The sequence below is a fragment of the Pseudocercospora fijiensis genome, assembly GCF_000340215.1.
Source record: "Pseudocercospora fijiensis CIRAD86 unplaced genomic scaffold MYCFIscaffold_9, whole genome shotgun sequence".
NCBI classification, from domain to species: domain Eukaryota; kingdom Fungi; phylum Ascomycota; class Dothideomycetes; order Mycosphaerellales; family Mycosphaerellaceae; genus Pseudocercospora; species Pseudocercospora fijiensis.
Window position 1 is genome coordinate 3,871,862 of NW_006921540.1, and position 15,951 is coordinate 3,887,812.

Genomic DNA, 15,951 nt, shown 5'->3' on the forward strand with positions numbered 1-15,951 from the left:
ATGGACAATAGCTGCTATTGTTGATTGTTGATGCGCAAAGCTCTGAAGTGAAGTTCGCGACGCGAGAACGAACGCCTGCAGAAGCCGGCTTGGCATTCTTGGCATGCTAGGACTGCCTTGCCTCAACCTTAGGCAGCTTTCTCACCTTCTCTCCCCTCTCCTGTAAGCGCAACTCCTCCTGTATTGTCTCAAGGCGGGGCGTTTGCATACTCCGCCTTCCATACCATCTCACGCTCAACATAGACGTACACCCATTGTAGACCGTTGTTCCGCGTCCACATCCCGAGCGGAGTCATGCAATCAACGAGAATACAACTCGGGCACCGTCAAGTCAACGCATCATCAGAACCATCGGCATGAAGAGTACGACTGACCTTAGTCGTGCTCAGCAATTGTCGGAATGTTGTTGAGGAGAAGAGAAAGACTACCAAGCACTTCTTTGCTCATCCGGCGCTTCCGAATCTTCAACCCCTCTCAGTCAATGGGAGAACCAGACGGTACACCAACCTTCTGGTGCAGAAACTGCGAGGAGCTTCATTGTATGACACCCAGTCGTGTTGATGGCAATACAAAGCACTATCTACCATCGGGAAACCCGACACGTCTCGGCAACGCAAATGTAACAACACGATGAAGAAGGTTCAGCCGTCATGTTTGCGTATCAGTGCTTCTACAAGCCTCCACCTTTGTGACAGTTGAGGAATTTGCAGAGCATAGGCAGGTGGAGAACGCCGGCGAACAAGAGCGGTATATAGTATCGGCCGCCCTGTGGTGAGTTGTCTTCATCCGTATCACGACACACTCGTTCTTGCTCTCATTCGTTCAACGCTTAACAACAAGGAACACATTCAAGATGCAGTTCTTCGTTCCCCTTCTGGCCATCACTGGCATTGCAGCAGCTCTTCCGAATGGCGGTGGAGAGCCAGCTTACGGCAATGGTTACAGCAAGCCAGACTGCATTACCAAGAGCACGTGCTCCGCTGTCTACCACACCAAGACCAAGACAGTCCCATACCAGCACACCAAGACCTTGACTGTCACCAAGTACACGCCATTCTCCTATACCTCCGAGGAGAAGCAGTACATCACTCTTACCGACTTTGGTGATTTGAATGGCCCTCTCATGTTGACTCGTGCTGACTTTCCCCAGTCAACAAGGTCCATAATGTGACCAAGACTGTGCCATGGACCACCACCATCACCAAGCCAGTCGTCCACTCTAATGTGGTCTGCAAGACCCACTACTCCACCGACTACAAGACCACCTGCCTCACTACCCAGACTGAAAGCGTCTGCCCTGAGACCAAGAAGATCCCGAAGACCACGACGCAAGTACCTCATTGACAGCTACCCAAACACATATTGACTTCCATATAGATCGTGCAAGACTGTGCCAACTGTCATCACCACCAGCAAGCCATGCCCGGTCACCACCACCTCTGTATGCACTGAGAGCTCCACCACTGTCTGCACCGAGACCTCCAAGGAGTGCCACCCATACACCACCTGCGCCTCCAGCGAAAAGGGCTACCCAACCCACGAGCCAAAGTACGAGCCAAAGCCACAGTACGGCGATGAGGGTGAGGGCGGGAAGCAGTAAGCTACTGCTTGTCTGATGGGTCGCAAGGCACGAAGACGAGATCATGGCTCATGACTGAAGTCGGAGTTTCGGAGTAAGTGGCTGCGAGGAGGCCAGCCAAAGCGATTACTGCGAGACTGGTAACCAGAATGTCCAAAGAAAAACTAGTCTGGCTTTTAGTAGTATTAATAGCTAATAGCTAATTGGTAATAATAGCTCTCGACGAGCGATGAAAAAGCATCCATCATTCACTTCACGCTTCCTGGCTGCGTCGGCATGTGAGAGCACTGACCAGGTATTTGCCTCACCTCGATAACGCACATGCATTTCAAAAGACCTTACACTTGTACTCGCTTGCGCACTACACTTCCACGACACAACTCGACAGTTCGTAACTAGACCACACCATCAACACTCTGCGCACAATTACAGTCTTGCCTCTTTATACCGCCTGTCAAAGATAACTGCTTTCAAGGGTTGCCATCGAGTCGCCCAAGTGCGAAGGTGCGCACTCTCTCATTCTTCTTCTCGAATGCACTAACACTGATATTCAGTAAATATGGCCACCACGACCGCCTGCTGGCGCGTCATCCACGCCGCGGAACTACTCGAGCAGATCCTCCTGGACGTCGTCCCACTACTAGCCCTACCTCCATTCAGGCGCCCCGCTTTGTAGGCTTGTATGGACCTTCTACCCAAATTTAGTACCTTCTACCTTCCACCTTCTACCTTCTACCTTCTACCTTCTACTCTGTCTCTACGTCCTTATATCATCTCTCCGCCAAGCACACTAACACATATCCGGCTTAGCGGTCCATACCGAGCCTATAGCGAAGCGCCTAAAAGAAAACCGTACGGCTCCTATACAACCGTCTAGTATACAAACGAGAATTCGAATTTATAGAAGTATAACTATATATTAGATAGATAAACCCAAAAAAGCTGTTCTACGCAATAATACGATCTTTTAAAATAGCTATATAAAGTATACGTCAAAATATTAAATTAAAGCTATAGATACGATCTTCTAAGACAGGTCTTCCGGTAACTGCGTTTGTTCTACCCTCCTTTGTATTACTTATATATAAACGGTATATAAAACGCTAAGTAAATTACGAGCGGACCCTTAGATTAACCGCCGCTCGTACCTCCGACTCTTAGAATACCTATATTCTTAACCCTTTGCCTTTATCTTGCTACCGAGGGCTACACTATACTACTAGCATATATTGTAGTCGAGTCGGCTTAGCAGAATAGCGAAAACTTAACGCGCTAACGTCGTATAGACTTGTTTAATAGGTAGAATAAAGCGCAATTAGCAGGGCTACAACCTCCGCTATTTAGAATGTCTTATATACGTTGTAGTGTTATATTAGTGTTTAGCAGGCTAGTTTCGTACGGGTTTATATTAGGCTCGTAGGCGAAGAATTAGGTAGAGTGCTCGTAATTGGTTGTCGGTAAGTTCGGAAGCTAGCCCTAATTACTAATCTATCACGTGCACTCGGTCGCAATATAATCCCCATTCATCACCTTCACGCAACTCAATTCTTCATGCCCACGAGCCTGAATGGAGGTAGTACTAGCCGGACCCGACTAGAATCCGGACCCATTGCACCTCGACTTCATTGCACGACGAACACTGCTCTGCTCACAACGCGTCTGCACAGCATTCAGAGACACAATCACCTCGTCCTCAAAGTGACAAGAAAAGCTCCTCCTCTCACCACCGAAATCCCAAATTCCGTACCTCAATCCATTTTTTTTTTCACGGAGGAGTACTTCCGGACCTACAAATTCTCAACATTCAGATGCAGAGCCTTCTCGGACACGGCACACATTTTTTCTGCATTCGACTTCGTGGCCAGCAGATCCGCTACTGGTCATGGCAGCGACTCGTGATGCGTCTTTCTTCAAACTGCATCTTATTCTCAAAATCTTCGCTTATCTTCGAAGGGGGTGAGGTGACCGGTAGTGCTTCCGGTCACCATGTCTAATCGTTTGAGGCTGTTGGAGTGCTTCTGAAGAGCAGTCGAGAGATCGGCGAGGTTGAGTGTGCCAAGCCAAGGAGCCAGAGGTTTCGCAGAAGAGCGTCCGTCTGGTTTGAAGGGTCCGTGTAGGCTGTGACGTCGTATATGATGTTTGCTGATTGCACCGCGCACTTCACCACTCCGTGGTCTGCACGTCGTATGAGCCTAACGAGCGCTGAGCGATCGCTGTGGCGGCGATGAAGAGCAAGCTCTGGCGAAGGCAGCTGGAGAGAGGTTGTTGCAAAGGTAGCGCGAGCATTGACGAGTGGGTTGTGGATAGAACATGCGGCGCGGGTGGTGATTGCTAAGTGTCTTGCCAGGTGTAGTGTGGAATAGTGGCCACTGAACACCTACAACTTTCAGGCGCTAAAGCTGTAGAAGTGATGCCACTGACTCCGCAACATGTCCCAGGGCGCGGCGGCGAGAACGAAGTACAGTCGATTCCGGGGCGGACCTTCCTAAAAATCGCACTCCTCACAGAGCACGCATATCCATACATCCACACTACCTAATCGAATGAAGAAGCTGCAAGAGTGGTATATTCGCCGAGGAAAACGACGTCAGAAAAGCAGCCAGGTCCCAGTTTCCATCCATCCATCCATCCAATTCCAGTCCAGTCCAGTCCAGTCCCATCCATGCCGCTCTCAGAAAACAAAGCAAAAACACCGGCCAGCGCCATGCTTAAAAGTCCCGTAGCACTTCCCGAAGCAAACGCCTTCCAGAAAAATATCAAGTCGCGGCGAGCAGTGAAGCCCGCGCGCGACACCGCATGAGGACTTTTGGATGTCCCGTCTCTTACACTCTATTCCCGATCCCATTCCATTCCGATGCTTCCTCTTTCAACGCCGTTAAACACTGACTTCCCCCGGGTCGTCTTCCATGACGTGCTCGCTCCAACCCTGAGTTGACGTTGCGCCACTGACGCTCCTAGAGTCGATGGCCATGCCCTCTCCCTCGCCTCGCTCCACGTATTTCTGATAGTGCAGATCTTGGTAGATCCGCTGAAAGTATAGTCTCAAGCTTCGCAAACCACGAAGGTAGCCACGGTCGATGTGATCCGGATTGTGTGGCGGACACGGCTTGTGCTGCACGTTTGGAAGGCTCTCAGCCGTGACGCAGTTTGCGAAGTCCACGATCTTGAGTTTGATGTCCGAATATTGAGCTGGCTTGCCGTCAGCATTCCAGTCTTCTTTGACTTTACCGTTGCTATCCGCATCACCGCGGTCGTAGATCATGAGCAAACTGCTGGCATAGAGGCGGTAGCCAGGCAACTTGCGGATGATGCGATCCAGTTGGTTGATCCTTTCCAGCACAGTGGGTATGTGCTTGAGTGCGGAAGCGTGGCCGATGCCGTCGAAGAAGAACCGCTTCAGCGCATTTTGAAAGTCAGCACCAGCCTTGAGATCCCGTCCAAAGTACTTGTCTTCAAAGTTGTACTTCTGGTCGCGCACATTGTAGACCTGCATGCCACACACACGGACGCCGAGCTCACGGGAAGTGGTCATCTTGCACTTCATGCGCTGGGACTGCTGCTTCTTCTCTGTTGCTTCCACGCCGTACTGCCGGGTTCCCATCTTCAAGTCGAGCACGCACGGCTTCTGCATGCCAGCAGTGAGGTCTTCTAGCAGCAGGAAATGCTCGACGCGCTCACTTGGTTGCACGAGCGATGTTTCTGGATTGCGAGGCTCAGGCGGGCCGAAGTCAATGGCAGGGCCAAGGCGTGGCATTGAATTGCTGCGGGAGTCGTCATCCGGAGTCGGTGGCTCGGTATTCGTCGCACTTGCCTTTGCCTCATCCTGAAGCACCTTGCTATCGTGTTTGGCAGATAATTCTTTCTTGAGATCATCCATGGCAAAGACATCGTCCTCGGCATCAGCAGTGTACGATTCATTCTCATGAAACTCCAAGTCGCCGCGACTACCCTCGATATCTGTTGGCTTCCTCACTAGGCCACCACCAGAATGACGGCGACGATGAGCTCGCCCAGAGCTGTCGGGTTTTGGCAAGTCCTGCTCTGAGACTTCTGCGCTCTTGCTCAACGCCTTCCTACTCTCCTTCAAGACCTGCTCCAAGTCAGATGCAGAGCGATCACCATTAGTGAGATTTCGCCGCGACAATGGACCCTTTGCTAATCCCTCGCGTTTAGTACGAGAGACTTCGGCATTGCGCTGCAGCGATGAGATGTCAACCGAGTTTTGACGTAGTGTGTGACCCGGGTCGTCCTGCATGGGCTTCGGCACCTTTCGAACCGAGCGAGCTTGGTATGTGCGGGAACCGTGGCGGTGCTTATGAATGACCGGGGGTGCAAAAACTTCTCGCAGGACATGATCTCGTAGCTGGCCATTGACTGATGTGAATCCCCAGCTGCTAGCTGACTTCAACGATGGACGGCGAAGCGGTTTGTCGCCATCGCTGTGAGATTCAGGCCGGTCTGGTGATGACATGGTCCTGTTCAGTTCCGGACTCGGCGTCCTAGACCGAGGCATCTTAAACAAATTGTCTGGGATGAGGTGTCTGTTGTTGGCCAAGATGACTTGAGGAATGCCAGGAGCCTGTGACTGCATGGAGCGGCTGATGACACGAGCTTGGTCGATGTGCGCAGGCTTGGCTTCCTCGTTCGATGGCTTAAGGTCGTCAGTCTTACCGTCACTACCAGCCGAGGGCACTTTACCCTCTTCAGACGGTGCATGTTTTCGGCGCTTTTGGTCTTTACGGTAAGTTACGTTGAGAACACCAATGTAACGTGGCATGAAGCCGAGAAGTTCAGGGTGAGACTTTTCGACGGTCTCGTAGAACCTGTTTTCTTTGCTGTTAAGTTGCTTGCACACAGCACGCCGAGAAAACCTGTAAATGGAAGTGTGACCTCCAACTTGATGCTTGTAAGGCTTAAGCTCCACTGCTCCGATGGGCGCAGGTGCATGTTGTGCATGCTTTCTGAAGGATGACCGCCTGTCAGGTTGCGCCTTGACGAGAGGAGTGGCGGTGGGTGTAATTTGCAGGGCTTCATCGTCTTCCTCTTCGCCAGATATCGACGCGCTCGACCCGTATGCTTCACCCTCGGTAGGCTCAATGTCGTATTCGGAGTCAGAGACGAGCTCAGTAGTGTTGATCGCTTGCGGCAATTGCTTGAAGTCGTACTCGGATGTGGCTCGTGACATGCCCGACAGGTACTCTGCAGCACCTTCACCTTGTAAAGACACCTGGACGTCGTTGGCGCATTGGTTGTCCTGCTTATTTGTCGACACATCTGACTGGTCTTTGGCCTTTCGCTCCACGATCTGATCCTCGATGGGACTATCGCCGAGGGTGACAGCTTGGTGCGGATAGTAGGTGGCCGAAGAGATGTGCTCACGATCTGATTCTTCCTCATCGTCTTGCCCAACAATCTTGCGAAGCTGCTCGTGCATCCGCCGATCGTGATTCTGACCCGAGAGATTCTTTCGAGGAGTGCCTGGTTGTAGATGATGATGATTGCGGATATCTTCCAGAAGTTCAAGAGGTAGCTTCTTTGCCATGTCATCTCTAGAGACAGGGAGGTGATTTCCACCCTCAAGTGCCTCCACATCCTCGTCTATTGTTTGCTCTCCATGAGATTCGCTGATTGTTTGCGCTTCCAGGTGTCTCGATAATTCAGATTTGGAAGCATCCTTGCTTCTAGCAGCTTTCTTGCGTTCCACTTCCCTCTTCTCTTCTTGATCATTCTCCTTGAAGAGACCCAGATAATGGCTCGCTTTACGGCTGCGGGCATTCGCTGATGGTTCAGGCGGTGGAAGCTGAGCATCAATAATTTTATCAACATCCATTCCCTTGACGCGACTGGGCTTGCGCTGCGACTCGGCAATGGTCATGCCGTTCATCTTCGCCTTCCCTTCCCTCCACGAGCGATATAATTGTCGTTCGGCGCTAAGAGCTGAGTCATACTCGGGGCTCGTTGGGTCCGAGCTGGGGATAGATGGCGAGTACTCGTCTTGCTGGGGTGAATCTGTCCGCTCGGAAGTTGGAGGAGCGAGCGGTATGAGGTCATGTAGGTCGTACAGTGATCGACGTTGATGTTGCGGCGGTGGGTGGTCCCTGTTGATCCTTGGCCTGCGATTTGGCATGCCTTGTGGTAAAGACTGATTGTAGAATGACGGCGAGGTATATGGAGGAACATGCTTCCGCAGGGCAGAAGAAAGGTCGACAGAGCTGCTCCGCATGGTGGAGACTGCCATTGAAGAGTCTGAGTCGGTCCTTCCTGCTGATAATGGCCTGGTCTTGCCTTGACCGAGGGCTCCTGCCCGTTCGGGAGAGTTGGAGGCTACAGGACTGGCGGAATAGTGGGTTGCGAAAATGGAGTCTCTCTCACATAGTTGAGGCCGGACAGCATGTTGAATGTGAGAAGCTGCTCTGGCTGCGGCGGACGAGCGACGGTGAGGATGCGAGGGTTTCGGACGCTGTGGGCTCTTGGGCTGAGGAAAGTTGGAGAGTTGTGCTGCTGTCCCTAACACACGTTGTTCGTCGCCCAGTGATGCTGCAGCGTCGGCATCGGCATCGGTGTCGGGTGCGTGTGGCAGCACAGAAGCAGCATCGTGGCGCGGCGGCGAGATGTGCTTGGATCTCGCATTTATCGGTATGTCCCTGGCCATATGCGCTCCAAAACGTGCCATGTAAGGCGGGTCATTGAGCCTGCTACCGCGCCGTGGCCCAATAACGGAAGAGGTATGGCGGAAGTCGGGATTCGCTGCAGCATTCAGGCCGTACCGTTGTCGCGCGAGGCCCGCGGAAAGGAGGCGGTTTGGGGCTGAGATGGGAGATGCCTGCGGGAGGCTGCGGTGTGCGGTGTGCGGTGTGCGGTGTGCGGTGTGCGGTGTGCGGTGTGCGGTGGAGGAGGCAGTCGGGGCGCGGCCACGTTCAGAGGCTTGCGATATGTGTGGTGCGTTGCGCAGGCGTGGGCGTGGGCAAAACAACCGCAATGAGGTGAGACAAGTGCGCTTGACCACGCTAAACGCGGAGTTGACCATCGATGTAGGGATCCGTAGACGCTAAAGCGGGTGCGTCCCGTACGCGAAAGTTTTATTACGCTAGGATCTTTTATTACGCTAAGCGTTACGCGATATCTATACGCGTATCTTTGCGCGTATACTCTCTTCCTTTCTTTCTATAATATACTACTAGTACGTATCTACCCCTAGCCCCTACCCCTATTCCTTTATATATACCTATATATATACGCGACGAGCTAATAAGGCGACTTCGATGTCGCAGCTAACCGAGTTCCCCTATACTACTATACCTAAGCCTATAGCTCTATATATACCTCCTAATATACCGCAAGACATTAAGACCGTTACCTAAAACAATACTCTACTAGAGCAATCTATAAGTATAGAGACTAGGGCATATATCTGCCTATACTTATGCCTATATAGAGCTCCTACCGCAAATATAAGAAGCGCCTCTTATAGGGCGAGTTATTTAATATACCTAAGATAGAAATCGTAGTATATAATCTCTCTTCTACCTATATAATAGGCTAAACTAATACCTATAGATCTACCTAAAGACTAACTAGGAGGCCGTACGTACCTATATAGGTAAGGTAACTTATCGCATACCGGTAGGATCTAAGAACTTCGGTCGCTTCCTAGCTATCTAGAAGAATCGCGATAGGTATATACAGTATTATGCCTATATTACTAGTTATTGCTAATACTATAATAGAAAAGACGAAGACGAAGAGACACTAAAGGAGTTATACGAAGAGAAGGGCTTCTATAGTATATAACTCTATCTTTGCCTATACGTATACCTAAAGCTAACACCTTATAGACTATCTGCCGCGACACTTCGGCTCTCGCTATATACATTATCTATAGTATACGTAGCTCCCTGCCTAGAGCTTTGCCTATACTAACGTATATATAGTATAAGGGAAAAGTCGAGCAGCCTAAGGAGAAGGACCGTAGTAGTCGGTATACGCCTAAGACTAAGACAAAAAAGTGCATTAGTAGGTTTAGGCAGCTCTATAGGCAAAGCTTTTTACTAATGTATCCCTTAGATTTCTTCGACAATGCCTAGGATCTATACGAGGTTAAGTATAGCTATATCTTTACCCTTACCTTTGCCTATACTAATCCGTATACAGCCCCGACGCCCTAGGTATACCGAGCAAGGGCAAAGCTAAGGGCAAAGCACCGGCTAAATCTGCCGAGACAATCGAAGACTTAGAGACTAAGTCTAAGTCTAAGTCTAAGAGTAATAGCGAGGTATATATGCCGATCTATGCCTATGCCGCTAGTTATATACTAACTTAAATAGGCCCTTCGTCGTCCGGCGTAGCAAGTACGGCAAGGTATAAATAGTTACGTATATACCTTTGCCTATACTAACGCCTATACAGATTAATCTAACTAAGGCCAACCGCGAGTTCCGTGCCGAGTTCCCCGAGGCTATAGTGCCTTGCCTAGGTTACTAGGCTAAGAAGGCTAAGAAGAGTAAGTCTAGAGCTTTAGCTATAGCAATGCCTATACTAACGCCTATAACAGACTGCAACCTTAGTGCCGATACCTGCAACTACACTAAGAACTACAACGTCGTTATCCTTATAGGATAAGGGCATAGATATAGGCATAGGCACGGGCATAGGATGAATATAGGATAATTATTGCCTATATAGGCACGTATATAAGCATAGAACTAGCTACTAGTTGAAAGCCCTAGCTATAGTTAGACTTGAAATCTAACTACAGCTAAATCTTCTCCGCACTCGTAACTTCCTATATGCGCCGTGCTATAGCTATAGGTCGCCCTTTATAATATCGTAACTGCTTTCGAGGCTTCTAGAGTCTAACAAAGGTAGCTTAACTAAAAAACAAGGGGGATAACGAAAGGCTAGCGGTTATATCCTAAGAATAATATAAGCTATACTAGTACTAATAAGTACTAACAGCTAGAAACTAACAATAATTATATATATACTAGGATTTATAGGTAGTAGAAGCTACAGTTTAGACGAATTAGTATAGAAAGTTTGAAATAATAGGGGCTATATTAGTAAAGTTACCTAGATCAAAATAATTAAAACTAGTATATAGCGGGTAGGTCCTTTTTAGTATAGATACCTAGAATTTTATAACTGCTAGTTTTAGTCTAAAAGACATAGAGATACCGATCGATATTATACTATAGCGTTACTAGTAGGCTGGTTTTTTATATAGGACAGATGCTACTACTAGTACTATACCTATTCTCTAGTCTTTAGCTATAGCAGTAGGGCGTTATTATCCCCTACTGTTAATAGAATAAAGGTATAGTCTTTAAAAAGTAGGTTTAGGTATTCTTTTTAAGTTAGCTATATACTAGCGCTAGTACGTATCTTATAATGCCCTAAGGCCTATATACTGTTCTATCGAATACGTTATACATATTGAATTACACAAACGTACAGAAGTAGTAGTACTCTAGTTTAATACTACCCTATTTTGATTTTTATATATATATATATATATATATATATATATACTACCGTATAGGCCTATATACCGACTAACTAATATTAAACTATATCTTAATCTCTAGCGTAGCCTAGTATCGGGTCTCGTATTACTCGGGAGATAATACGCTACTTACCCGCTTTCCGGCTAATAGTGCTATTCTATCGGGTATAGTCTACGGATCTACTAGTAACCCGCTTTTTTAGTTTAGTATACTAAGGTCGGCGAGGTATGTTTCTAACTAGTATCGAATTGCTCTAATACTATGCTATACTTTTAACGTAGCAAGCTAGATATATAGCTAATCGTATAGATATAGGTACTTTAGCTAGGTATTACCTACCCGCTCGCCTATACTAAATAGGACAGTATAGGCTATAACCTAGAGATAATCGGCTTTCTATACTAGTAGGCCGGGAAGGGTAATAGTACTTATATCTACTACTTTAAAGTCGGTAGCAATCGCACTACTACTAGTGCCTATTTCGATTTTACAGGTTAGTTTAACAACAAGGATTTGCTACTCGATCGTATATATCTAGAAGACTAGTTTGTATACCTGCTATACGATCTAATTCTAGCTAATACTAAGGTCGCCGACTATATTATATTTCCGAATTGTAGTATATTAGACTAGGACGCTAGTAAGGCTCGTGCTATTACTATAGTCCGCGGCGTAGACGAGTAGCATATCGATAGTATCTAGAGAAGCACGTTTTACTATAACTAAAATATTTAGCTACCGCCAACTAGGCAACCCTAAGCAGTACTATAAACGTTTACTATAGTCGGCCCAAGATAGTATTATATACTATCGCAGGTTAGCGTACCAGTATTGCTATACCCTATAGTAGGTCGGGTTAGTTTGGTTTAGTTTACTAAGCCAAAATTCTAGGTTAGTTTAAGTTAGTTTGCTAAGCAACTATACGAGTAGCAGGTTAGAACTATAGAATTAGTCGGTTTCTAACAAGTATAGGAATATATACGTAACTTAAAGCAAGCCCTTTTTAAGACTAGTACTAATAGAATTTTCGAAGACTTTTATTTCGGACGTCTAATAAAGCATAATATACTATATATATACTTAGAGAGTATTTATCGCGCGCTATATAGCGCCGTATAATAGCGGCATATTTTGTATATAGAAACGCTTATAGAGGATACTAAGAATATCTATCCTACTAGAATATCTATCCTACCTACTACTATCTCGAATTTAGATATTCTAACCCTTAAGAATCTAATCTAGGGCTTTAAAATCCTTACCTATAGTCGTAACGCGATTCACGTAGATAGCTATAAGGACAATAGCTAAAATAGTATTAGTATGGTTCCAAAAGAGGTAGTAAAATTTAGTAGGAAATTCTACCTAGATATCTTCCGCAGTTACTACTTTAATAGTAATAATACTACTATATATAGTCTAACTATCTAGTATAAAGACCCGGCTAGAGGTACTAGCTACAGTAATCTTATAAGTAACCTAACTCTATTACTAGGAAATATAATAAATATCTATACTACGGTAGGCTATACTAAATAAGTTAGCTATTTAGTAGGAATAGGCCTACTACCGTCTCTATATACCGGCTCCGAGTGCCGACTATGCCTCTAGATTTAACTCCCCCCTATCTCGAAGGCTAAGGTACCGAGTAGAACCCCTGTACCTTATGTCTGCTCGGTTGTCGCGGAGCGCTTATAAGTAAGATATTAAAAAAGTATATAAAATATACGAGAAGAGCATCCTAGGATATAGGTCGTTAGTAAATAATAGTAGTACGCCTAGTTATTTATATAGTACGTTACTCTAAACGACTATGAGCCTATATTATCTCGTACTTCGCTTATAAGACTATATTATATACGACCGGGTAAGTATAGTAGGGAGGTAGAGGTAGTATCTTAGGACGAGGCTTCTATATATCTTAGAATCTCTTATACGGGCTATACGTTCTTCTTCGTTAGACTCGTAGGTAGAGTCGTCGCTAGACTCTACTAACTTGTGCTATCGATCTCCTCCCTAGTTATCCTAGCTATACGAGTAGCGGTAAGCGATAATACCTAGATCGTATAACGATCTCTCCCCTTCTTTAGTTATATATACTTCTACTTCTTAGTATAGTTAAACTACGAATACTATTAAGGCAAGCCGGGATATGGCAAGAAACTAGTCTAAATATAGCTCGTCTCCGTAATAATCGAGTAAACATAAGGCGCTAGGTTTCTACTTCGTACCTTATATCTAGGTATAACGCGGGAATAAAACTAGGAGTATAGCCGGTATATATAGCTAGTAAAAGGATGCGAAAGTGTGCCTCGTCCTAGGTTAATGTGGCGGCTAAATACAAATCCTAATTAATCCGCTATAAACCGACGCCGAATCTTAGCTAGAAGCTATATATTTTTATATTAAAGAGCAACCCGCTTCGTATAGATAGTAAGGAGGTTAGAAAGCTTAAACTCGGTTATAAGAAATATCTAGGGTTGCGTTGGTCTACTTTACCCCTCGCCTACGTTCGGGGATTTAAACTATACGTAAAGTCGCACTTTCTTAGTAGGCTATACGTAAAAGTCGACGATAGCACTATTATAGAGTAAATATAATAGGAAACTGGATATAAGTGCGATAAGAGATGAGAAACAGTAGATTTCCGCTATATTAGTAGCTAGTAAATTGCGACTAAGGACCTTAATCCGGCCTCTTAGCAAAACTCTAGTCTACTATATAATCGATTACTTTATATATCGGCCTATATATCTATTATGTAATCTACTACCCTCTCCGCCCTCTCTACCTTAGTTAACCGCTTAGTACGTACCCTCTTTATATTTTCGCCCTTTTTACGCCCTATACCGAGTTTTCTATACTCTTTGTATACTAGAAAGAAAGAATACGAAGAATACGCGCCTTAGAATAAGGTAGACTAGCTTGCTAAGGATTATATAAGAAAACGGCGGTAGTAAAGTCTATAGCTATAATATACTCGGATAAGGCTATATATATAATATTTAGACTCGCGGTTCCTTACTATACCTACCTAGATATCCGAATAGGACTAGAATATACGATTATATCGAGGTTTACGTATAGCCTACTAAGAAAGTGCGATTCTATATATAGTTGAAATCCCCGCGACTACGGGATAAAGTATAACTAACGAAACCCCGGATACCTTCGTAGCTTTCGAGAGATTACTAATCGCTATAGCCGTAAATTATATACTAGACTTAAAATCTAATATAATTACTTAGACGAGTCGCTAGAAGGGAGTTATAGAGATTAAAAGCTCGGTCTACCTTTTATCTTAGAATAGCCGGATCTCGCGAAGGGTAATAGTATCCGGTCTAAGGCGCCGCTTTTTTATCGTCTAAACCTACCTTTTACCCTTTTTTATAGAAGAATAGCTTTTCTTCGTAATAGTCTTCGTCTGTCTACCTTTTTAGCTACTCTATCCTTCTTATATCTACCTAAAGTATTCTTATTTCGTAGTACTGTTTTCCGAGTAACCCCCTTCCCTTATATATACTATATATAGTATTCCTCTTCCGATATTTCGTTCTCGCTACGGTCTTCCTATACTTAGCTTACTTTACTCGTACTCTATTCTAAGTTCTAAAGGTATCTTTATATACGTTCGGGCGACGAAGGTATATCGCTAAGACCTAGAAAAATTAATAAGCCTATAAATGTAAAGAGATATTTATACTTCTGATACTCTAGACTAAATAGTCTTCTATTAAACCGTCCTAGTCGGTTATCGTTAGATTCGTAATTAGGATAGTCCGTATCCTTACTAGGAAGTGTTATAGAATATCTCTTTACGATTATAGGCTTATTAATTTTCTAGGTTCTAGCGATATACCTTCGTCGTCTAAGCGCATATAAAGATACCTTTAGAGCCTAAAGGGCAAGGGTAAAGCAAGCTAAGTATAGGGAGACCGTAGCGAGAACGAGATATCGGAAGAGTAAGACTCTCCGTAGTATATATAAGGGAAGGGGGTTCCTCGGAAAACAGTACTAAAAAAACAAGAAGGCCTTAGATAGATAAGAGAAGGCTAAAAGGAGTAGGTATACGAAGACTATCGTAAAGAAAAGTTATTCTTCTATTAAAAAAAGGGTATAAGGTAGGACTCGACAATAAAGAAGTAGTACTTTAAACTAGGTACTATTACCCTTCGCTAGATCCGGCTATTCTAAGACAAAAGAGGGACCGAGTTTTTAATCCCTAAGACTCTCTTCTAGCGACTCGTCCGAGAAATTATATTAGATTTTTAGTCTAGTATACGATTTACGGCTAAGGCGATTAATGCTCTTTAGGAAGCTACGGAGGCATTTCTTATAACCGAATTTAAGCTTTATAACCTCCTTGCTATTTATACGAAGCGGGGTACTCTTTAATATAAAGATATATAGCTTCTAGCTGAAATTCGGCGTCGGTTTATAGCGGATTAGTTAGACTTTGTATTTAGTCGTTAGATTAACCTAGGAGGAGGCCTATTTTCGCATCCTTTTACTAGCTATATATACCGGCTATACTCCTAGTTTTATTCCCGCGTTATACCTAGATATAAGGTACGAAGTAGAAACCTAGCGCCCTATATTTACTCGGCTATTATAGAGACGAGCTATATTTAAATTGGTTTCTTCGTATATCGCGACCGAGTAGATAGTTAGCGAAAGGGCGATAGAACGTTTATAATACGTCTCTATTTAGACCTAAAATACAAAGGTCCTAAGGAGCCCTAATATACTAACTATAAAGAGATTCTTTAGTATTAGCACTTTAATCCTCTATACTACGAGGCAGATAGTAAGCCTACGAGAGAGAAATTTTAATAAGAGATTCTCTATAATACGTAGCGCTATTATATA

The 15,951-nt window shown here is 45.3% G+C and overlaps 2 protein-coding genes across 2 annotated transcripts; one reads left to right on the forward strand and one right to left on the reverse strand.

Annotated features, from left to right (window-relative positions):
• Window positions 1-356: 356 nt before the first annotated feature.
• Window positions 357-1,723, forward strand: MYCFIDRAFT_178997 (uncharacterized protein; the record flags this gene model as incomplete). The annotated part of the gene is made up of 12 exons (XM_007932969.1): window positions 357-381; window positions 412-497; window positions 530-602; window positions 637-688; window positions 713-747; window positions 777-820; window positions 854-1,149; window positions 1,177-1,290; window positions 1,334-1,390; window positions 1,414-1,580; window positions 1,628-1,665; window positions 1,697-1,723. The coding sequence occupies 12 exons, from the start codon at window positions 357-359 to the stop codon at window positions 1,721-1,723; spliced, it is 1,014 nt and encodes a 337-aa protein (XP_007931160.1).
• A 2,731-nt stretch (window positions 1,724-4,454) lies between these two features.
• Window positions 4,455-8,606, reverse strand: IPK (inositol polyphosphate kinase; the record flags this gene model as incomplete). The annotated part of the gene is made up of 1 exon (XM_007933003.1): window positions 4,455-8,606. One exon carries the CDS (start codon window positions 8,604-8,606, stop codon window positions 4,455-4,457), a length of 4,152 nt encoding a protein of 1,383 aa, XP_007931194.1.
• Window positions 8,607-15,951: the final 7,345 nt, after the last annotated feature.